Source organism: Hyla sarda, chromosome 4, assembly GCF_029499605.1.
Source record: "Hyla sarda isolate aHylSar1 chromosome 4, aHylSar1.hap1, whole genome shotgun sequence".
Lineage (NCBI taxonomy): Eukaryota > Metazoa > Chordata > Amphibia > Anura > Hylidae > Hyla > Hyla sarda.
The window spans coordinates 280,759,032-280,782,866 of NC_079192.1; the positions used below are offsets into that span (position 1 = coordinate 280,759,032).

General features: G+C 44.3%; 1 protein-coding gene across 1 annotated transcript in view; it reads left to right on the forward strand.

Moving 5' to 3' along the window:
- Positions 1–23,835, forward strand: part of LOC130369295 (solute carrier family 23 member 2-like) — a 346,990-nt gene that overhangs the window by 284,556 nt on the left and 38,599 nt on the right. The window contains exons 8-10 of the mRNA XM_056574378.1: positions 15,495–15,748; positions 16,636–16,800; positions 18,531–18,639. Coding sequence (XP_056430353.1) covers positions 15,495–15,748; positions 16,636–16,800; positions 18,531–18,639 — 528 coding nt within the window. The remainder of the gene's footprint in view (positions 1–15,494; positions 15,749–16,635; positions 16,801–18,530; positions 18,640–23,835) is intronic.

The window sequence follows — 23,835 nt, forward strand, 5'->3', positions numbered from 1 at the left end:
CCATTATTTCTTCCGTCACAAGAAACGGGTAAATTAAAAGCCGTTATTTTTAACATTGAAGCCTATGGCAAATGGATGAGCCTTTATGTCATCCCTTGGCACCTGGTTAATAATATCTATTATTGCTTCTGAGCATGTTCAGAAGAGGTGACATCAGCAGACTCCTGCAGTGCTTAGGGACTACTACTACTCCCATCAACGGACAGACTTGTTTCCATGATGGGAGTTGTAATTCCCCGGCTTTAGGAGTCTACTGGAGGCTGGGAGGCTACATCAGTGTTTGTACTACAACCCCCATCATGGAACAGACTCTGTTCCATGATGGGGGTTGTGGTACAGGGGCTGAGGGATTGATCGCACCGGGTCTCATTTCTGTGCTATCACCCCCAACATGGAAAAATAGAAAAAGATGCAACGTTGCACCATAGACACGGTACGTAGCTTTTCCAAAAGCGGGATCTTTATTGTCACATCAGAAGATGCTATACATCCGAAGTGGTGAAGAAGGAAGGTAGAGAGACAGACATCAGCTCCTAGGAGCTGACCAAAAGCGACGAGTCGTTTCACAGTGAACAAGCAGTATTCACTGCGAAACGACTCGTCACTTTTGGTCAGCTCCCTTCCTTCTTCCCTTCCCTTCCTTCTTCACCACTTCGGATGTATAGCGTCTTCTGATGTGACAACAAAGATCCTGCTTTCCTTGAAAAACTATGTACCATGTCTGTGGTGAGTGCAACGTGTCATCTTTTTCTATTTTTGCATAATACCAACTACCCTCCGTCACGTTAGCACCTCCATGCACAGGTACATGCCTGGTCCCCCGTATACTTGATTGGATTTGTAATTATTGCTCCGTGGACTTACAACAATTTTTTCTTTAGCTTTCTTGTGCTGGTGGTCTTAGTTCTACTTGTACTATTACCCCCAACATGTAACTGACTCTGTTCCATGATGGGGGTAGTAGTAGTACAATCACTAATATGGCCTTCCCAACCACCTGTAGACTCCTGTACCCAGGGAACTACTACTCCCATCATGGAAAGAAGTCTGTTCCATGATAGGAGGAGTAGTATCACCGGCTGCTGGAATCTGCCAACGACTGATACTAATGAATGAAAAACTTATGCAAATGGATGCCACTGAAATGCATCAGTTTGCATGCGTTATTTGAATGGTCCGTTTAGGAGGCAATAACGGAGAAAATATGAATATTATCCAAAAAAGTGATGGAGATACCTTTTTTTAATAATATTTCGTAGGGTACCATAAAAAAAAATATTTGAAAAGATAACGTAATGATGGAAAAAATTGTATTTAACAAAATGAATCTTTATTAAAACGACATTTTAATTTATTTTTAAACAGGGATCAATTTATGTGGGCTGACCGGGCACTAAAAATGTAGCCGACAGTAATAAAAATGTACTGTGTGTGTGTTTTTCACTTTTTTAAAAACATTTTTTAGACAGTACTACTACTCCCAGCATGGAGCACACTATTCCATAATGGGAGTAGTAGTAGATGTATTAATTGACAGATCGCCCGTGTCACTTCTAACACCCTTTGCGATACTCCTGTATAATTTAAAGTTGCGGCTGGCCACTATTCTATGGTCACCTGTACTGCCGTATATATATATATATATATATATATATATATATATACCTATTCATATTTCCCACAGAGAACTGTGATTGGCCAGATGGTTCCAGCCACTGACAGCTATCTGCGGGAAATATGAATAGGTGTGTGTATATATATATATATATATATATATATATATATATATATATATACGTCAGTGCAGGGGACCATAGAAGAGCGGCCAGCAGCATCTATACATTATACAGCAGGATCACAGCGGGGGTCAGGAGTGACACTTGCTGCGATCTATCTATTAATTCAGGTACTACAGCTCCCAGCATGGAGCAGAGTGTGCTCCATGTTGGGAGCAGAAGTACCTGCAGTTAATGACAGATCACTCCTGACACCCGCTGCGATCATCCTTCATCACTGAGATGCGGAGTGGCTTTCTCCTGTGCTCGCATCTCTGCTCAGTACTTTGGCTGGCCACTCACCATTCATGTTTCCTGCTGAGAGCAGGGATTGGCTGCCACCATCCGGCCAATCCCCACTCTGGGCGGAAAATATGAATGAGTGATGTGAATTTCTATTCACATCACTAGCCGGCCCGGAGTATAGTGCAGAGATGCGAATGCTGTATAGAGCCGCTCCACATCTCTGCTATATTATGTATGATCGCATCGGGTGTCAGGAGTGACACCCGGGCAATGTGTCTATTAGTACAGGAACTACTACTGCCATCATGGAACAGTGTGTAATATTTGAATATTTGAAAAAAAAAAAAAAGTGAAAAACACACACATACACACACACACACACTACATTTTTATTATTGTCGGCTACATTTTTAGGTCCCTGCCCACCCACATAAATTGATCCCTGTTTAAAAATTAACATTAACATAAAAAATTTTTTTGTCTTTCAATTTTCGGGAGGGGGCAGGGACCAGAAAATTCAGCATTCGAAATAAAAAATGAATGAAGAGTGCATTTCATAATTTTTTTTTCTAGTTTTCATTCTAAATCATATTTTTTTTTATCTTCACTTTACTTTTTTAGCCCCATTTTTAATATTAAGCGCTGAATTTTCTGGTCCCTGCCCACTCCTGAAAAGTGAAAGCCAAAAAAAAAAAAAATGTAAACGTTAATTTTTAAACAGGGATCAATTTATGTGGACTAGCAAGGATGAAAAATGTAACTAACAATAATAAAAATGTAGAAAGGGGCCATTTAAATTCAAAAACTATATATTTTTTATAATATTTTTTTTTATTAGTAATGTATTTTAATATTGTGTTTAATGAAATGTGTGTGTATGTGTGTTTCACTTTTTTTTTCTCTAATTTTAAAAAAATTTTAAGACTGTTACAGACTGTTTCATGATGGGAGCTGTAGTACCTGTACTAATAGACAGATCACAGCAAGTATCACTTCTGACACCCAATGAGATCGTCCAATCTATTGCGGAGATGGAGCGGCTTTCTCCTGCACTCGCTTCTCTGCACTATACTCCGGCAAGTCAGTGATGTGAATAGAATTCACATTACTTATTCACATTTCCCGCAGAGAGCTGTGATTGGCCAGATGGTTCCAGCCACTCACAGCTCTCTGCGGGAAATATGAATAGTAGGCATATATATATATATATATATATATATATATATATATATATATATATATATATACACGGCATATACTCATACTACAGTGGGAACAGAGAAAAGTCGCTGGCCGCCCACATCTATACATTATACAGGAAGATCGCACTGGGTTTCAGAAGTGGCACTAGCTGCAATCTGTCTATCAATGCAGGTACTACAGCTCCCAGCAAGGAGCAGAGTGTGCTCCATGTTGGGAACAGTAGTACCTGCAGTTAAGGACAGATCACAGCAGATATCACTTCTGACACCCGATGCTATTGTCCTATCTAGATGGGAGAAAGCCACCTGCATCTATACATTATACAGGATGATCGTTTAATTTTAATTTTAATTTATTTTAATCTTTTTAAAATCCTTTCTTGAGGACCCCTTGGATGGCAAGTCTGGTGCCAGCAGCTGTGGTTATTCCAGCTCCAAGTAGTGGAAGTGTTAAGATTTTTTAGTAGAAGAAATTTACAAATCTGGAAAAATTGTTTTGTAAACCAACTGGTGGCAAAACATTAATCTCAGAGTTCCCCTCACTCAGGTTTATGGAACAGACTGTTCCAGAAATTTCTACAACCTAAACTGCCCCCCTTTTAAATCCACCCTTGATGACCTTGTCACATATAATACTACCTATTTTTTTATAGCACTTTTATCACAGATTTTAGTGGGGGGTTTTTCAGCTTGTATTTTTGCACTTTCATATTCTGTAATCAGGGCTGTAGCTCCAATGAGGCGATCGCCTCAGGGGCGCTGGTAGTCCTGGACTATGCAACTCTGTATCCCCAGGCGCTGCCTCTGCGACATGCCTCGGCCAAACTTATAGCTAAGGAGCTAATGGAGTGGTTTTCCCCAGTGGGCTTACCTAAAAAGTAATTGACTGACCAGGGCACCCCGTTTATGTCAAAGGTAATGAAAGAGCTAAGTTAGTTACTGCAGGTAATACAGCTACGGACCTCCGTCTACAGGTGGTGGCTAGAGATGGAAAAAAGTGTGATCTTTTGCTGCCCTATCTCATGTTCGCAGTGTGAGAAGTGCCCCAGGTTTCTACTGGGTCCTCGCCCTTTGAATGGCTATACGGCAGACATCCACATGGTCTGTTAGACATAGTTAAAGAGGTGTGGGAACAACAGCCCACGCCGCACAAAAGTGTAGATGAGTATGTCACTCAGTTGCAGGAACAGATGGAAACAGTGCTGCCCTTGGTTAGGGAACATATGAAGGCAGCTCAGCGAGCTCAAGGCAGAGTTTATAATCTCCAGGCACGGGTTTGGAATTTTAACCCAGGAGATCGGGTTCTGGTACCAACGGTCGATAGTAAATTTCTGGCTAGGTGGCAGGGTCCCTACGAAGTGATCGAAAAGGTAGGGGAGGTGACTAGAGATGAGCGAATCGAAGCAGATGAACCCCAATTCGTTATGAATTTCAGGAAATATTTGATTTACAATGAATGCGAATATTGCCGCGATTCTATAGCGCAAATCGCTTCATTAAACTCCATTTTACAGCATTCCAGGCTCCAGAACACCTAAAATGGTTGATTCACATGTCAGTACATGGGGCAGGGGATACTGGGAAGGCGGGAAGGCAAAGCGGGAAGGGAGGTAGGTGGGATGACCCTTAATCACATGCGGGATGCAGCCTATCAGCATTCAGTTGTCACGCCGAGCACTCCGGGTTCCTCTCCTCCCCCGGAGCGCTCGCGGCATTCAGCTTCTGGTTGCAGCGCCCCAGTCAGACTCGCTGACCGGGTGCACTGCTCTGTTTCCTCCGGCGGGGATGCGATCCACGAGGCGGGACGTGCCTGCCCGCGGGTCGCATCCCGTTCTGGATACCTGCCCCGTCCTCCTGCTGGTCAGTCCCGGCGCGCGCGGCCCCCGCTCTCTAGGGCCCGCGCGTGCCGGGTCTCTCAGATTTAAAGGGCCAGTGCACCCACCGTTAATTGGTGCCTGGCTCAATCTGTTCCCAATCACTCCCACACATATAAACCCACTTCCCCTTCCTGTCCCCGCCAGATCTTGTTGCCTTAGTGCCCTGAGAAAGCGTTTTGTGTGTATCCCTAGCCTGTGTATCCAGACCCCTTGCTGTTGCCCCTGACTACGAACCTTGCCGCCTGCCTTGACCTTCTGCTACGTCTGACCTCGCCTTGCCTTGTCCTTGTGTACAGCGCCTGTCTCAGCTGTCAGTGAGGTTGAGTCGCTATCGGGTGGAAAGACCTGGGGGTTACCTGCCGCAGCAAGTCCATCCCGCTTTGCGGCGGGCTCTGGTGAAAACCAGTAACCCCTTAGATTCCGTTCCCCTGGTACGGCCCACGCCATCGCCTCACTGACACAGAGGATCCACTCCCGTGTCCTCCCCGCATACCAGTCCGGACCCTGACAGTAGATCCGCCCATGGATTCCGCTGAGGTGCCGCTGCCAAGTCTCGCTGACCTCACCACCGTGGTTGCCCAGCAGTCTCAGCAGATCGCCCAACAAGGACAACAGCTGTTGCAGTTGGCTGCCATGCTCCAGCAGCTCCTGCCTCCACAGCCTCCACCATCTCCTCCACTACGAGCTACTGCTATCCTCTTCCTCTCATCTCGGAACTCTTTGACCGTCTGCGCGGAACAAATTTTTTTTACTAAACTTCACCTTAGGGGCGCTTATAACCTCATCAGAATTCATGAAGGTGATGAGTGGAAAACCGCTTTTAACACCAGAGATAGCCACTTCGAATATCTTGTCATGCCTTTTGGACTTTGCAACGCCCCTGCAGTCTTTCAAGATTTTGTTAATGAAATTTTTCGGGACTTACTGTATACCTGTGTTGTTGTCTACTTAGATGACATCCTAATTTTTTCCTCCAACCTAGGGGAACACCGGCTCCATGGCCGTCAAGTGCTCCAGCGCCTTCGTGAAAATCATCTATACGCTAAATTTGAAAAGTGTCTTTTTGAACGCAGCTGTCTTCCTTTCCTGGGATACCTAGTCTCCGGTCAAGGTCTTCAAATGGATCCAGACAAACTCTCCGGGGTGTTGGATTGGCCTCACCCCTCTGGACTTCATGCTATCCAGTGCTTCCTCGGATTCGCCAACTACTACCGTCAGTTCATTCCTCACTTCTCCACCATCGTTGCTCCTATTGTGGCACTGACTAAGAAAAACGCGAATCCGAGGTCCTGGCCTTCCCAAGCGGATGAAGCTTTTAATCGCCTTAAGGCCGCCTTCGCCTCTGCACCAGTCTTGTCCAGGCCAGATCCTGTGAAGCCTTTTTTCCTTGAGGTTGACGCCTCCACAGTTGGAGCCGGAGCAGTCCTTCTTCAAAAAACCGCTAAGGGAAAAAACGTCACTTGCGGATTTTTCTCCAAAACTTTTTCTCCTCCTGAAAAAAACTATTCTATAGGAGACTGTGAACTATTGGCCATTAAGTTGGCACTTGAAGAGTGGAGGCATCTTCTGGAAGGATCCCTTCATCCCATCACCATCTACACAGACCATAAAAATCTGTCTTATCTTCAATCCGCCAAGCGGGTAAATCCTCGCCAGGCTAGATGGTCGTAGTTTTTTTGCCCGTTTCAATTTTCAAATTCATTTTCGTCCTGCGGACAAGAATGTCAGGGCTGATGCTCTATCACATTCCACCGATGCCTCTGAATCCAAAGCTCTTCCTCAGCACATCATACCCCCAGAGTGTCTAATCTCCTCTGCTCCTGCTTCTCTGGTGCCTATCCATCCGGGAAAAACTTATGTTCCTCCACGTCTTCGCCTCCATACTCTCAAATGGGGTCATTCCTACCATCTGGCTGGTCATGCTGGAATCAAAAAGTCCATACAGTTAATTGCCAGACACTATTGGTGGTCTTCCCTAGAGAAAGATGTGACCGATTTCGTACGGGCCTGTACAGTGTGTGCACGTGACAAAACTCCACGCCAGAAGCCTGCTGGTCTTCTCCTTCCTCTGCCGGTGCCTGAACAGCCGTGGTCCCATATAGCTATGGACTTCATCACTGATCTACCTTCATCTCATGGCAACACTGTCATTTGGGTGGTCGTTGATCGTTTTTCATATATGGCTCATTTTGTCCCGCTTCCGGGTCTTCCTTCTGCGCCACAATTGGCGAAACAATTTTTTCTGCAAATTTTTCGTCTCCACAGGCTTCCCACGCATATCGTCTCTGATAGAGGCGTTTAATTTGTCTCAAAATTTTGGAGAGCACTCTGCAGTCAATTAAAAATCAAATTACATTTTTCCTCTGTTTATCATCCTCAATTCAATGGACAAGTGGAAAGAGTTAACCAGATTCTAGGTGACTTCCTGCGACATTTTGTCTCCTCCCGTCAAGATGATTGGGTCGACCTTCTGCCCTGGGCTGAATTTTCCTACAATTTAAAAAATTCTGAGTCTTTCTCCAAATCTCCATTTTTTGTGGTGTATGGCCACCATCTGCTTCCCCCCCTTCACATTCCCACTCTTCTGGATTGCCTGTGGCTGATGAAGCTACCCAGGACTTCTCTTTCTTCCGGAAAGAAACTCAAGAGTCGCTCCCAATGTTCTCGTCTCATTTGAAGGGACAAGCAGACAAAAAGATGGGGAGACCTAAGGGGGGGGGGGGGTACTGTTACGCCGAGCGCTCCAGGTCCCTGCTCCTCCCCGGAGCGCTCGCAGCGTTTTCCTCTCTGCAGCGCCCTGGTCAGACCCGTTGACCGGGAGCGCTGCACTGACACTGACGGCGGGGATGCGATTCACATAGCGGGACGTGCCCACTCGCGAATCGCATCCCAAGCTACTTACCTGTCCCGGTCCCTGGCTGTCACGTCCTGGCACGCGCAGCTCTGCTCTCTAGGGCGCGCGCGCGCCAGCTCTCTAAGATTTAAAGGGCCAGTGCACCACTGATTGGTGCCTGGCCCAATCACTGTAATTAGCTTCCACCTGCTCCTTGCTCTATATAACCTCACTTCCCCTTCCCAGCATTGCCAGATCTTGTTGCCCTTGTGCCTAGAGAAAGCGTTTCCTGTGTTTGCCATACCAGTGTTTCCAGACCTTCTGCTATTACCTTTGACTACGAACCATGCCGCCTTCCCTGACCTTCTGCTACGTCTGACCTCGCCTCTGTCTAGTCCTTCTGTCCCATGCCTTCTCAGCAGTCAGCGAGGTTGAGCCGTTACCGGTGGATACGACCTGGTTGCTACCGCCGCAGCAAGACCATCCTGCTTTGTAGCGGGCTCTGGTGAATACCAGTAGCAGCTTACAACCGGTCCACCGGTACGGTCCACGCCAATCCCTCGCTGACACAGAGGATCCACATCCAGCCTGCCGAATCCTAACATTCGCCTCCTCATTCTCCACCATGTCCTCAGCCTCCACTGCCCAGACAAGTCTCAGTGGTCCTTCAGCATACCATGTGAGCAGGGCACGGCGGTGTCACGCTGTTCTTCACATGGTTTGCCTTGGCGAAAAGAGTCACACAGGGGAGGAGCTGCTAAAAGTAATTCATAAAGAAGTCGGAGCATGGCTTACTGAACGGAAACTGGAAATGGGAGCCATGGTGAGTGACAACGGGAAGAACATCTTGCATGCGCTGTGACTGGGAAGGTTAAACCATGCGCCCTGAATGGCACACGTGTTCAATCTGGTTGTGAAACAGTTCCTGAAGTGTTCCCCCCATTTGCAAGACATCCTAACAATGGAAAGTAAACTTTGCATGCACTTCAGCCACTCGTACTCCGCAAAGCAGACCCTCCTTGAGCTGCAGCATCAGAACGGTATCCCCAACACAGTTTGATTTGTGACGTTGCCACATGTTGGAATTCCACTTTCCATATGTTGGGCTGACTGTACAAACAGAGAAAAGCCATCACTGATTTCTTGATGATCCAAGTGGATAGGGGTACTCCCCATTGTAACTTCAATGTTAACCAGTGGCAGCTCATACATGACACTGGCCGTTTGTTCAGGCCCTTTGAGGAAGCCACATTATTAGTAAGTCGCCAGGATTATGGGATGAACTACATCATTCAACTGCTTGATTTCTTACAACACGTGTTGGAAACGATGGCTGGTCAGGGCACTGGAGACATGGCGCCTACATCTTACGGCCACATGAGCCCTGTGGGGGATGAACTGGAGGAGGAGGTGGGGGAAGGGACACAGTGGAGCACATTTTAGGTTTCGCCAAATGGGTGGTTTTTCTAGTAGTCTGACAGGAGAGGAGGAGCAGGAGCAGCCAGAGGATTATGAGGAAGGCGAGACAGAAAACCCAGACACACCGTGGCAGTATACACAGTGGAGATGGAGGCAGGGAGTTCCTTCGAGTCATTTGCACATATGGCACGATGCATGCTCACTTGCTTGCGTAGTTACAGCCGAATTGTCACCATTCGGCAGCGGGATGACTTGTGGATCTCCACCTTATTGGACCCTCGCTACCACCACAAAATAGGGCCCTTTTTTACACTCAATGAGAGGTAGGACAAAATGACCTACTACATAGGCATCCTATGTAGTCAGTTGGCCGATCGGTGTCATCATCCATTCTCTCCTAGGTCTGAATCGGGGGGGCCCCCTCCGCTCACCTTCCACTGCAATGGCTGCTGGGGAGGGGTGGCAGGAGCAGTACCAGATCCATCAGCAGCAGACTGAGTCTACAGTCGCTGATGAGTAGCTTTCTTCACCCGCATAGTGAAGCAATTCATCATCAGCAGGTACACCTGGAGCAGGACCTGAACCAGCAGGTGGTGGCATACCTTGACATGCCCATGCCAACACACCTTGAAGATCCGCTGGACTTCTGGGCAGTCAATTTTGATTTGTGGCCACAACTAGCAGAGTTTGCCCTGGAAAAGCTGTCCTACCCAGCCAGTAGTGTGCCATTAGAGCGGGAGTTTAATGCAGCGGGGGTCATAGTCACCCCAAGGAGAACTCTTCTCGAGGACATTTTTCTCTAACTGCGAGCTAATGATAAGAGGTATTTTTTTAAATAATAAATATAGGTGATAACATTTATTTTATAATAAATATAGGCATTAAAATTACCGTATTTATCGGCGTATAACACGCACTTTTTAGGCTAAAATTTTTAGCCTAAAGTCTGTGTGCGTGTTATACGCCGATACACCCCCAGGAAAGGCAGGGGGAGAGAGGCCGTCGCTGCCCGCTTCTCTCCCCCTGCCTTTACTGGGGTCTAGAGCGCTGCTGTCGGCCCTTTTCACCCCCTGGTTATCGGCGCCGCTGCCCGTTCTGTCCCCCTGACTATCGGTGCCGGCGCCGATAGCCAGGGAGAGAGAAGCGGCGCCGACAGCCAGGGGGAGAGAAGGGGCAGCGGCACCCATTGCCGGCGCCACTGCCCCGTTGCCTCCCCCCATCCCCGGTGGCATAATTACCTGAGTCCGGTCCGCGCTGCTCCGCTGCTCCAGGCCTCCGTCGTGCGTCCCCGGCGTCATTGCTATGCACGGCGCGGCGCATGACGTCAGAGTGCCGCGCCGTTCATCGCATAGCAATGACGCCGGGGACGCACGACGGAGGCCTGGAGCAGCGGAGCAGTGCGGACCGGACTCAGGTAATTATGCCACCGGGGATGGGGGGAGGCAACGGGGCAGCGGCGCCGGCAATGGGTGCCGCTGCCCCTTCTCTCCCCCTGGCTGTCGGCGCCGCTTCTCTCTCCCTGGCTATCGGCGCCGGCAATGGGGGGCCGGCACCGATAGTCAGGGGGACAGAACGGGCAGCGGCGCCGATAACCAGGGGGTGAAAAGGGCCGACAGCAGCGCTCTAGACCCCAGTAAAGGCAGGGGGAGAGAAGCGGGCAGCGACGGCCTCTCTCCCCCTGCCTTTCCTGGGGGTATATCGGGGTATACACGCGCACACACGCACCCTCATTTTTTCATGGATATTTGGGTAAAAAACTTTTTTTACCCAAATATCCGTGGTAAAATGAGGGTGCGTGTTATAGGCCGGTGCGTGGTATACCCCGATAAATACGGTACATGTACATGGTCAGGATTAGGAACTGAACAACATATTAATACTTAATTTTTGTGGGATCTGACAGGTACGCTTTAAGTTGATATTTTATTATGTATTTTGAAAGACAGAAGAAATTATTATATTGAAAGTGTTGCATAGCATTAATATTGATATGTGATTCCATGTTATAAAGTGTAATAAAAAAAATACATAATTATCCTCAATCGAATACATTTTGCAGTGCTCAGACAAGAAATACTTATCCGTAAACAATTTTCCAATAAATTGCGCAGAATACTGTATAGCTGCAACATTTGTTTCTGGAAGCCTCATTCTTTTCAAACCCTCAATATGTGAAGACTTACTGTTGATACAAAGAATAAAATATATTATTGACATTACACAGAACAATCTGATTTACAGGTTGGCTATTTAGCATCTTTTACTGCTTGAATAATAAGGAACAGTTATGCAAAGATTAGTTAGTGACATACAGGTTTACTGACAGTTCAAGAGAAGTTATAGATGAATTATAGATACATAATTTAAGTTGTGTGTTATCAATTGACATCTAAGTCTTCATTGTGGTCTCTTTCATTTCTGAAATATTAACCCCTTAAAGGGGTACTCCGGTGAAAACCTTTTTTCTTTTAAATCAACTGGTGGCAGAAAGTTAAACATCTTTGTAAATTTTATTAGCTGCTGAATGCTACAGAGGAAATTCCTTTCTTTTTGGAACACTGATGACATCACGAGCACAGTGCTCTCTGCTGACATCTCTGTCCATTTTAGCAACCATGCATAGCAGATGTATGCTAAGGGCAGCATGGTGGCTCAGAGGTTAGCACTGCTGCCTTGCAGTGCTGGGGACTTGGGTTCAAATCCCACTAAGGACAACAATAAATAAAGCATTATTATTATAATAACGTCAGCAGAGAGAACTGTGCTTGTGATGTCATCAGAGAGCATTCCAAAAAGAAAAGAATTTCCTCTGTAGTATTCAGCAGCTAATAAGTACAGAAAGGATTAAGCTTTTTTTAATAGAAGTAATTTACAAATATGTTTATCTTTCTGTCACCAGTTGATTTAAAAGAAAAAAGGTTTTCACCGGAGTACCCCTTTAAGGACACGCGCTGTAAATGTACAGCGCTGCATAGCGTCATTTCGCGCACAGCACCATACATTTATGGTGCAGCTGTGGCGCGAGCATAAGAGCTGCGCTCGCTTCATTCACAGCAGGTCCAAGCGCCTGTCAGCCGGTAATGGCAGACATCAGCGACCATCCTGATGTCTGCCATTAACCCCTTAGATGCTGTGATCAATACAGATCATGGCATCTGTGGCAGTGCAACACTTAAAATGGCTGCTCTGATCACCAGCGGCACTGCCGCGGGAATCAGATCAGCCAAGATGGCGGACGGAGGTCCCCTCACCTGCCTCTGTCCATCTCCCAGAGTCTTCTGTGGGGACAAAAAAAAAGTGTAAAATAAATGTAAAAAAAAGTTTAAATAAAAAGGGAAAAAAATTTGAAAAAGCCCCTCCCCCAATAAAGTTTTAAACCACCCCTTTTCCCCATAGTAATACAAAGAAGCATAAAAAATATATAAATCATAAACATATTTGGTATTTTCGCGTGTGTTAATGTCCGAACTATAAAAATGTAATGTTAATGATCCCCTGCAGTGAACGGTGTAAACATAAAAGAAAAGAAAAAAAGTCAAAAACTTCAGCTTTTTCTGTCACATCAAACTGCAAATTTTAGTGGGTTGAGCGGCGCAGCGGGGCCAGGGGGGTTGCGGGCTATGCAGTATGCCTCCATTTGTTTCCCCGCTACAACTCCCAGCATGCCCTGACAGCCAATAGATGTCAGGGCAAGCTGGGAGTTGTAGTGGGGAAACAACTGGAGGAACACTGAATAGGTGATTTAAGGGGGGGGGTGGGGAGGGAGTTGAGTGGCACGATGGGGCCGGGGGGGTTGCGGGCTGCGCGGCGGGGAGCGGGATGTGCGGCCATCATGGTGTTCACCTATACAGTATGCCTCCAGTGTTTTCCCCACTACGACTCCCAGCATGCCCTGACAGCCAATAGATGTCAGGGTAAGCTGGGAGTTGCAGTGGGGAAACAGCTGGAGGCGCCATGTATAGGTGAACTAAGGGCGGAAGTGTCGGCCCCAGCAGGCACCACGTCACTACCAGGCAGACAAAAAGGCATTTTTAATAAGTAAAAAAAAAATTAAAGGAAGGGAGGGGGTTAGGGATAGATGGGTAATAGGCAGGGACAGAAAAAAGAAAAAAAAGTGATGGTGGGAGCTACCCTTTAATAACTCTGGGATGCTTTTAGTTATCATTCTGATTCTGAGATTGTTTTTTTCGCAACATATTCTACTTTATTTTGGTTGTAAATTTTCGGCATTACTTGCATCCTTTTTTGGTGAAAAATCCCCAAATTTCATGAAAATTTAGGAAATTTTGCATTTTTCTAACTTTGAAGCTCTCTGTTTGTAAGGAAAATGGATATTCCCAATAAATTTTATTTTTATTCACAAATACAATATGTCTACTTTATGTTGGCATCTCCCCACCCGGCTGCAGGAGTCCCGGGCTCCTTACCACGGCGCCGAGGGGAAAATTTAAGATGGAGTCCCGGGCGGCTGCAGTGAGGCTAGCCCGGGCTCCTTACAATGGCGCCAAGGGTGTATTATATGACGGAACTCGGGTGGCTGTAGAGTGATGCCAGCCCGGTCTCCTTATAACATATAGCGGAGCCGCAGAGTTTTCAGTCCCTACTGTCAGATCAAATTTCCCGTCGGGTCCCGTGATTGGCTGCTCGGTCCCGGTCAACCACGGGACCCAGCGGGAAATCTGAAATTACAGTAGGGGATATAGAAACTCTGCAGCTCTGTGGTATGTTATAAGGAGCCCGGGCTGGCATCACTCTGATTTACATCCCCCCTTGTCTCCCACCCGGCCATCGCACATATCCTGCCCGCTACCTGCTACAAGACTACAACTCCCAGCATGCCCTCACTGTAAGGGCATGCTGGGAGTTGTAGTTTTTCAACAGGTAGCAGGCAGATGAGAGATGTGCAGCGCGGGCGGGTGGGTGGGAGACAAGGAGGGATGTAAATCAGTGTCTCCGTCATTATGTTAGGGTAGCGGGGTTAGAATCAGACGGAGCCCGGGCGGCTGCAGAGTGATGCCAGCCTGGGCTCCTGTGTACAGTTGTAATATCATATTTCCCGCTGGAGCCGTGATCACGGCTCACAAAAGCCGCTTTGTACACCAGCTCTGTGCTGGATTACATTTACGCTGTTTTGGAGGGCTTGCGACTTTTTGTGCGACTTTGGCACTTGATAAATCCCTGACCACTGCAAAGTAAAAAATAAAATTTACTTTGGTACCCTCTTTTGTAGCTTTTTGCTTACAGCCAAAAGTCGCACAAAAAATTGCTAAGGTGCTAATGCGACTTTTTGTGCGACTTTTGTAAGCAAAAAAAGAGCTCTAAATTCCTTGATAAATGTCCCACATTGTGGCTAGAAGTTAGCAGTAATTCAAAAGGAAATATGTTGTTTTTAAAGGAATTGACCATTTTCTAAAATGACATTTAAACTATTTATTTATTTATTTTTATCTTGTTTTCCCCATATACTTATACCGTAGAATTCTCCATTACGTTTAACAAATTTTCAGTAAATGTTTCCATACATATACACATACATATATGTAATTTAGGTTAATAAGAACAGTTTTATGTATGTTTTTATGGTAATGAATCAGGTTAATGAGAGTCCATCTCACTGTGTGTTCAAATATACTTCTGGCTAAGATTTTAAAGGGGTATTCCAGGAAAAAAATATTTTTTATATATCAACTGGCTCCAGAAAGTTAAAAAGATTTGTAAATTACTTCTATTAAAAAATCTTAATCCTTTCAGTACTTATGAGCTTCTGAAGTTAAGGTTGTTCTTTTCTGTCTAAGTCCTCTCTGATTACACCTGTCTCGGGAAATGCCCAGTTTAGAAGCAAATCCCCATAGCAAACATCTTCTAAACTGGGCGGTTCCCGAGACACGTGTCATCAGAGAGCACTTAGACAGAAAAGAACAACCTTAACTTCAGAAGCTCATAAGTACTGAAAGGATTAAGATTTTGCAATAGAAGTAATTTACAAATCTGTTTAACTTTCTGGAGCCAGTTGATATATATAAAAAAAAAGTTTTTTTCTGGATAACCCCTTTAAGGGTTCTTGTAGACCTAATCTTCTGAAATGTTTGAATGAATATTATGACAATATGTAAAGTACTGAACCACATTAAATGTCTTTCAGGTCAGTGGGGCTGGCCCACCATAAGCCTTTCCTCTGTATTGGGGATGATGTCAGGGATACTTTCTTCTACTGTGGAATCAATTGGGGATTATTATACATGTGCAAAATTATCAGGTGCATCAAACCCCCCAATACATGCTTTAAATCGTGGTATTGGAATGGAAGGAATAGGATGTCTTTTAGCTGGTATTTGGGGAACAGGAAATGGAACTACCTCATACAGCCAAAATATTGCAGCATTAGGGATTACAAAGGTAAATACATTTTTTTTTTTTTAAGATAATTTAGTGATCAAAATGATTTGTGAAGAACAAGCACTGGTATCCAGGCTTCTTCCCTATTTATTCGTTTTTATCAGAAATGGCAACAGAGAGTACCTTGATCAGACTGAAAAGAATGACACAACTTTCTCTGGAGCATATAGCAGCTGATAAGTTAAGGCTTAAAGAGAATCTAACACCCTGTTTACCCACACTAAACTCAATAAACTGGGCTACAGTTTGGGTGAACAGCTTTACAAAGAGGGGTCACTTACTTTAATCTGTTGAGTATTTCCTGAGTTATGGCACTGTAATTTTCCTGCTGCATTGCGCTCCAGCGTGCAATGGAGGAAGGGACCCGGCTCTCCCAGCTCCCCTGCCTCCTCAATATTCTCTGTCCTCCCCACCCCCATCATCACTATGCTAATGATTTCTGCTGGTGAGTGGAGCCATGACATTCATTAGCATATTAATGATGGGGCAGGGCAGGCCGACAACATGGAGGAGGCAGGGGAGGTGGGTGAGCCAGCTCCCTGCCTCTATTATGCATTACTGCCTCCATAACTTTTCAGCATTTATTCCACATATGCCTAAACCATTTGCACAGTACTACATACAGTATCTCAATAAACACTTTTAAGTTAAACTGTTAAGGCATTTTCATAGACATTTTTAGAAGCAAATAAGGTGTGATAGACACCTGTTTAAAGTATCACAGCAGCATTCCTTTTCTATATTCTTTATTAGAGAATCTACCCCACACTGCCCTATAGGCAGCTGTTGTCATGTTTACATACTGTTCTAGGCACATTTTGTAGCATTTGGTGCAGAAAACCTTGTCTGAGGAAAGCCTAATACATCTGTTATCCGTATTTTTCTAGGTTGGAAGCCGCTTAGTAATGCAGACAGCAGGTATCCTTTTAATTATATTAGGTCTCTTTGGAAAATTTGGAGCTATCTTTATAACGATTCCAGAGCCAGTTATTGGAGGGATGTTCATGGTGATGTTTGGTATGATTGCAGCAGTGGGCATTTCAAATCTTCAGGTGATCTTGTCTGTCCAATATTTAAGTATATCTGTGTATTAATTTGTTAATTTTGTTTCATAGTAATAGGACTTGTATAATATTTAGTGTTTTCTAATACTACAGTACACATAGAAGAAGATTTAGGGGCTTGAACTCACCATATTTATCAATGTATTGTGAGACATCATGATGTTTTGAGATGTTGCTGATTAGGGAATTATAGGAAATCTGTCATCAGTGTTGCCTGCACTAATCTTTTGGTTCAGGCAGGTAGTGCGGGTGAAACTGAGGATAACTATACTTACCTGTCCCTGTTCCATGGTCCTATTGTCCTGCTATCTTGCTCTGTACCTTCCATTCCAGCAGCAGGTTTTGGGCAGAGCTTTCTGACATCACCGCTGCTGTTTCTTGCTGGGCTCCGCTGCGAGCAGGCTTGGGGAAACAGCAGCAGTAACATCAGGAAGTTCCACCCATGCCCCAAGTCCACCGCCAGAATAAAATATACAGAGCAAGACAGCAGGACAACGGTACCACGGAATGGGGACAGGTAACTATGGTTGTCATCGCTGTCACCCCCACTACACACCTGTACCAACAGGTTAGTGCGGTGACACTGATGACTGTTTTCTTCTCAATGAATATGTTGTATACTCTTAAAAACTGAGCCCCAATTTGTTTTCCATATTCTAAATTCATATCCAGTTACTTCTTAAAGATAAGGAATTTTAGTGAAATATGAACAGAAGTGTCCATTGAGGAAAGCAGGCCCCAGAATAAATATGAAGATAAGGCCTCTTCTGATATAGGTTGACACCACCACACAACTAAAGAAAGAGGAAGATTTCAGGTTTTTTATTACTCTCCATATCTTTTCCAGGATTCTTAAGTTGATTCCTTACCCAGATTATTATTATTTTTTTAATAAGATGAGGCTCTCAGATAAAGAATCCCTGCACAATAAGTTACTACCCATTAGTAAGTAAGACATGGGGCCAATTTATGCAGGGCCCCTTTGCCATAAAAACCTGTACATTCTGCCACTATAATACTTACCACCTTACGAAAATAGAATATGTAGTCTTCTGTCTATATCCTGCTCCTATGAACCTTTACAGTATACAGCTTCATATCTAATAACTATTTAATAACGTACTCCTATCTATTCTGTAGAATTTTGAAAGAATAATAATGTAAACAGTGGTGACTTCATGCTTAGGAAAATGATTACAGCCTCAGAAGCAGTATATGCTATTAAATAGGACTTGTGGCCTCTTATGCCATGACTTAGTAAATCCTTGCATTTCCCTTGAAACAAGAAGGGGACATCTTCTTTTACACCTCTGTGTTTTGTTATTTCTCTCTTTTTAGAAATGTATGACTATATAACCAATTGAGTATTACAAGGTAAGGCCAAGTCACTACAATGTGTAACACTATTAAAGCTGACAGTATGAGGACGCGCCCCCAACTGGTAACATACAATTGGTTGTTTAGTCATACATTTCTAGTAAGAATAACATGGAAATGGCCAACACACAGCTATCAGGAAAGATTGTTCACTATTGGGTATAAAAGTATACATAGAGTATACAAGTATTTACTAAATCTGGTCAGGAGGGGCCACAGGTCCTCTCTCAGAGCAATATAAAACAAAATGCATATTACCGATTGATAGAATTTTGTTAGAATCTACAAATTAAAAAATATATGCATCAGAGTTACAATTTTTCTTTTTTTTTGTCTTTAAGTATGTGGATTTAAACTCTTCACGGAATCTCTTTGTGCTGGGATTTTCTATGTTTAGTGGTTTTGTTATTCCAACGTGGCTAGAAAATAACCCAGGTGCTATAAGTACAGGTATGCTGCACTCTTAGGATGCAAAAAAGAAAGCTGTTATATTGTGATAATGCTTGTGCAGTTTTTTTTTTCTCTAAAAGTACTCTGGGGGTTATTTATCATTGTGTTCTATTCCTTTTATTGGTCTACATCTGCGAATTTTGTCAAATTTTGCGCTATTTGCAGTTTTTTTTTACAAGTTTTAAATTACGTCATTTTGACCTTTTGATCATGCTAGATCCAGTTTTTGAAGTGACAAATGCAGTGGTCTGTATTTATTTTCTGCATGTTTTTAATTTTTGCACAAATCTTTCCGCAAATGGTGCAAAAAAACCCGCAAATCTAGACCACCTCCCGACCAGGTCTAAAAAAAATTACTACTTCTGTCTGTTTGCAAAAAAAAAACAACATTAAATTAACATTAAACATTTTACCATTAAAAAAAAAAAAAAAAAAAAAGATATAGTAGGGATGAAAAAAAATTGCATTTAACTAAATTTCTCTTATAAATATCTAAATGTTTATAAATTTTTAAACAGGGATCAATTTATGTGTGTGGGCAGGGCACTAAAAATGTAGCCAACAATAATAACATTTTGTGTGTGTGTGTTTTTCACTTTTTTTTCTTTATTTTTAATTTTTTTTTAGGTAGTAATACTACTCTCAGCATGGAACACACTGTCCTATGATGGGAGTAATAGTACCTGTCCTAATTAACAGATCGTCCAGGGTCCGTTGCTATTCTTCTGTATAATTTAAAGATGGGGCTGGCCTCTCTACTATGGTCCCCCAGCACTGTCGTATATATATACACCTATTCATATTTTCCGCAGAGAGCTGTGATTGGCCAGGTGGTTCCAGCCAATCACAACTCTCTGTGGGAAATATGAATAGGTGAATATATACGTCAGTGAAAGGGACCGGCCGCCCGCATCTATACATTATACAGGAGGATCACAGCAGGTGTAAGGAGTGGCATCCGCTGTGTTCTTTCCTTAACTGCAGGTACTACTACTCCCAACATGGAGCACACTCTTCTCCATGCTGGGAGCTGTAGTACCTGTATTAATAGACAGATCGCAACAGGTGTCAGAAGTTACACTAGCTGCGATCTGTCCATTAATGCAGGTACTACAGCTCCCGGCATGGAGCAGAGTGTGCTGCATGCTAGGAGTAGTAGTACCTGTGATAGTCCTTTCCATTGCAGAGATGCAGAGCGGCTTTCTCATGCGCTCTGCATCTCTGCACTATACTACAGCCAGTGATATGACTAGAAAGAACATCACTCATTCATATTTCCTTCTGAGAGCTGTGATTAGCTGCAACCATCCGGCCAGCCCCCACTCTGGGCGGAAAATATGAATGAGTGATGTTCTATTCACATCACTGGTCGGCCGGAGTACAGAGTAGAGATGTGAGCGCTGTATAGAGCTGCTCCACATCTCTGCTATATTATGGATGATCGCATCGGGTGTCAGGAGTGACACCCGGGGCGATATGTCTATTAGTACAGATACTACCACTCCCATCATGGATCAGTCTGTTCCATGCTGGGAGTAGTAGTACTACCTAAAATAAATATAAAAAAACAGAGAGAAATAAAGTGATACACACTATTAAAAATGTATAAAAATTTGTTATAAAAAATAAAAATGTTGTTAAATACATTTTTTCCCATCCCTCTGCATCCTTTTTTTTTCTTTTTTTTTTTTTTGGTACCCAAAAAGGCAATTTCCACTCAAATGCAAAAATGCCAGAAAAAAACGTTAGAAGCAGGTAAGACATGATCTGAAAGCGGGGTAGAAAGCAAACACATCTAGACAAACAAAAAAAATGATCTAGCCAAGACCATTATTGATAAATAACCCCCATTGTGTCTAAAATAACTTTTCTGCAAAAAATTATTTAAAAAATGTAGCTTGTTGGCTTTGCCATTGAATTTTTTATGGATGCTTTTGACATATTACCACACTAAAACATTGACGAGTTATCACGAGTTAGCGTAGCTCTTGCACCATCTTCTCATACCCTAGGTTTAATATTTGTCTGCCATGCTCACTCAGGCAGTGTTGACTGTGTCAACACTGACTGTTGAATGTACAGTACCTTATGGAGTTACCTAAAGTCTATCAATGAATATTGATAGTGGAGCCATCTGAAGTCTTTGAATGTCCATTACTCATTAGGCAGTGGGTGGTTCCTTAACCCTCACAACACTTGTGAAATGGTATGTCTTCTTGAACAACCATATTTGTAAGTGGACAGAAGAATTATCTATTCTATGGCCTGTTTCAGATGGCTAGGACAATGGGGGAGATTTAACAAAACCTGTGCAGAGTAAAAGTTGACTAGTTGTCCATATCAACCAGATTGCTTCTTTAATTTTAAAAAATTAAGCAATCTCCTTGGTTACTATGAGCAACTGGTTCACTTTCTTCTGCCTTGGTTTTGATACATTTCCCCCAATGTGCTGCTATGGTGGCTGTTCTTATTTTCTGTGAGTATACAGTATGCAATAAGAAATATATTAGATTTAATGTGTTCTATATCAGTCTGGTTGAAGATAAAACGCATCCTGTTAGTGGCAGTGACACCTAACCTACTAAATGAGAAAGGGACTTAGCTTTATGCATATTAGTTTCTCTATTGTATCATGTCTACATCTTGTCTATATTTTTGGTCTCTGTTTCACAAGAAATTGGTATAATGAAAAAATGAACAAAATGTTCCCATTTATAAACTACACTGCAAACTATGTCCTTCTTATTGTTCATTTTATGTCTCTTATCCATCAGTGAGTAAGTGGACAGTTTTGGCCCGCATGTTTGATTTTCAATTACTTGCTGGCCTCCGGCCACTATACCTTAGATACTAAAGGACTGCTATTCATCAACATTTTCCTAAGAAAGTTTCAAAATTATTTTTATTATTAGTATCTAATGCTGTTATAGTTTTTATAAAACATATTACATATAAAAAAAAAAAACAACAACAGATTACGCAAAAGAAAGTATGAATCTGGATTTTTCAGAAATCATGGCAATTTACAAATTCGTTTCCTAGAGCTATGGTGTTAACAGTATAAGTCTTAAGACAGAAGATGCTGGAGAAATGATTTTTTATGATCTAACAAGAGTTAAAGAGTTTTTTTTAATCAACTGGTGCCAGAAAGGTAAACAGATTTGTAAATTAGTTCTATTAAAAAAAGATATATATTAATCCTTCCAGTACTTATTAGCTGCTGAATACTAATGAGGAAATTATTTTCTTTTTGGAACACAGTGCTCTCTGCTGACATCACGAGCACAGTGCTCTCTGTTGACATATCTGTCCACTTTAGGAACTGTCCAGAGCAGCATATGTTTGCTATGGGGATTTTCTTCTATTCTTAAAATGGACAGAGATGTCAGCAGAGAGCACTGTGTTCCAAAAGGAAAATAATTTCCTCTGTAGTATTCAGCAGCTGATAAGTACTGGAAGGATTAATATTTTTTAATAGAACTAATTTACAAATCTGTTTAACTTTCTGGCACCAGTTTATTTTAAAAAAAATTAAAAAATTAATAAAAAAAAACTTTAAATTTCTCATTCTGTAGATCTATAGTGGTCAGTGTTACGCCGAGCGCTCCGGGTCCCCGCTCCTCCCCGGAGCGCTCGCCACATCCTCGCTACTGCAGCGCCCCGGTCATATCCACTGACCGGGTGCGCTGCGATACCGCCTCCAGCCGGGATGCGATTCGCGATGCGGGTGGCGCCCGCTCGCGATGCGCACCCCGGCTCCCGTACCTGACTCGCTCTCCGTCGGTCCTGTCCCGGCGCGCGCGGCCCCGCTCCCTAGGGCGCGCGCGCGCCGGGTCTCTGCGATTTAAAGGGCCACTGCGCCACTGATTGGCGCAGTTGTTCTAATTAGTGTGTTCACCTGTGCACTCCCTATGTTTACCTCACTTCCCCTGCACTCCCTCGCCGGATCTTGTTGCCATTGTGCCAGTGAAAGCGTTTCCTTGTGTGTTCCTAGCCTGTGTTCCAGACCTCCTGCCGTTGCCCCTGACTACGATCCTTGCTGCCTGCCCCGACCTTCTGCTACGTCCGACCTTGCTCTTGTCTACTCCCTTGTACCGCGCCTATCTTCAGCAGTCAGAGAGGTTGAGCCGTTGCTAGTGGATACGACCTGGTTACTACCGCCGCTGCAAGACCATCCCGCTTTGCGGCGGGCTCTGGTGAATACCAGTAGTAACTTAGAACCGGTCCACTAGCACGGTCCACGCCAATCCCTCTCTGGCACAGAGGATCCACCTCCTGCCAGCCGAATCGTGACAGTAGATCCGGCCATGGATCCCGCTGAAGTTCCACTACCAGTTGTCGCCGACCTCACCACGGTGGTCGCCCAGCAGTCGCAACAGATAGCGCAACAAGGCCACCAGCTGTCTCAACTGACCGTGATGCTACAGCAGCTACTACCACAGCTTCACCACCATCTCCTCCGCCTGCTCCTGCACCTCCTCCGCAGCGAGTGGCCGCTTCCGGCCTACGACTATCCTTGCCGGATAAATTTGATGGGGACTCTAAGTTTTGCCGTGGCTTTCTTTCACAATGTTCCCTGCACTTGGAGATGATGTCGGACCAGTTTCCTACTGAAAGGTCTAAGGTGGCTTTCGTAGTCAGCCTTCTGTCTGGGAAAGCTCTGTCATGGGCCACACCGCTCTGGGACCGCAATGACCCCGTCACTGCCTCTGTACACTCCTTCTTCTCGGAAATTCGAAGTGTCTTTGAGGAACCTGCCCGAGCCTCTTCTGCTGAGACTGCCCTGCTGAACCTGGTCCAGGGTAATTCTTCCGTTGGCGAGTACGCCATACAATTCCGTACTCTTGCTTCCGAATTATCCTGGAATAATGAGGCCCTCTGCGCGACCTTTAAAAAAGGCCTATCCAGCAACATTAAAGATGTTCTGGCCGCACGAGAAATTCCTGCTAACCTGCATGAATTCATTCATCTAGCCACTCGCATTGACATGCGTTTTTCCGAAAGGCGTCAGGAGCTCCGCCAGGATATGGACTTTGTTCGCACGAGGCGTTTTTTCTCCCCGGCTCCTCTCTCCTCTGGTCCTCTGCAATCCGTTCCTGTGCCTTCCGCCGTGGAGGCTATGCAAGTTGACCGGTCTCGCTTGACACCTCAAGAGAGGACACGACGCCGCATGGAGAATCTTTGCCTGTACTGTGC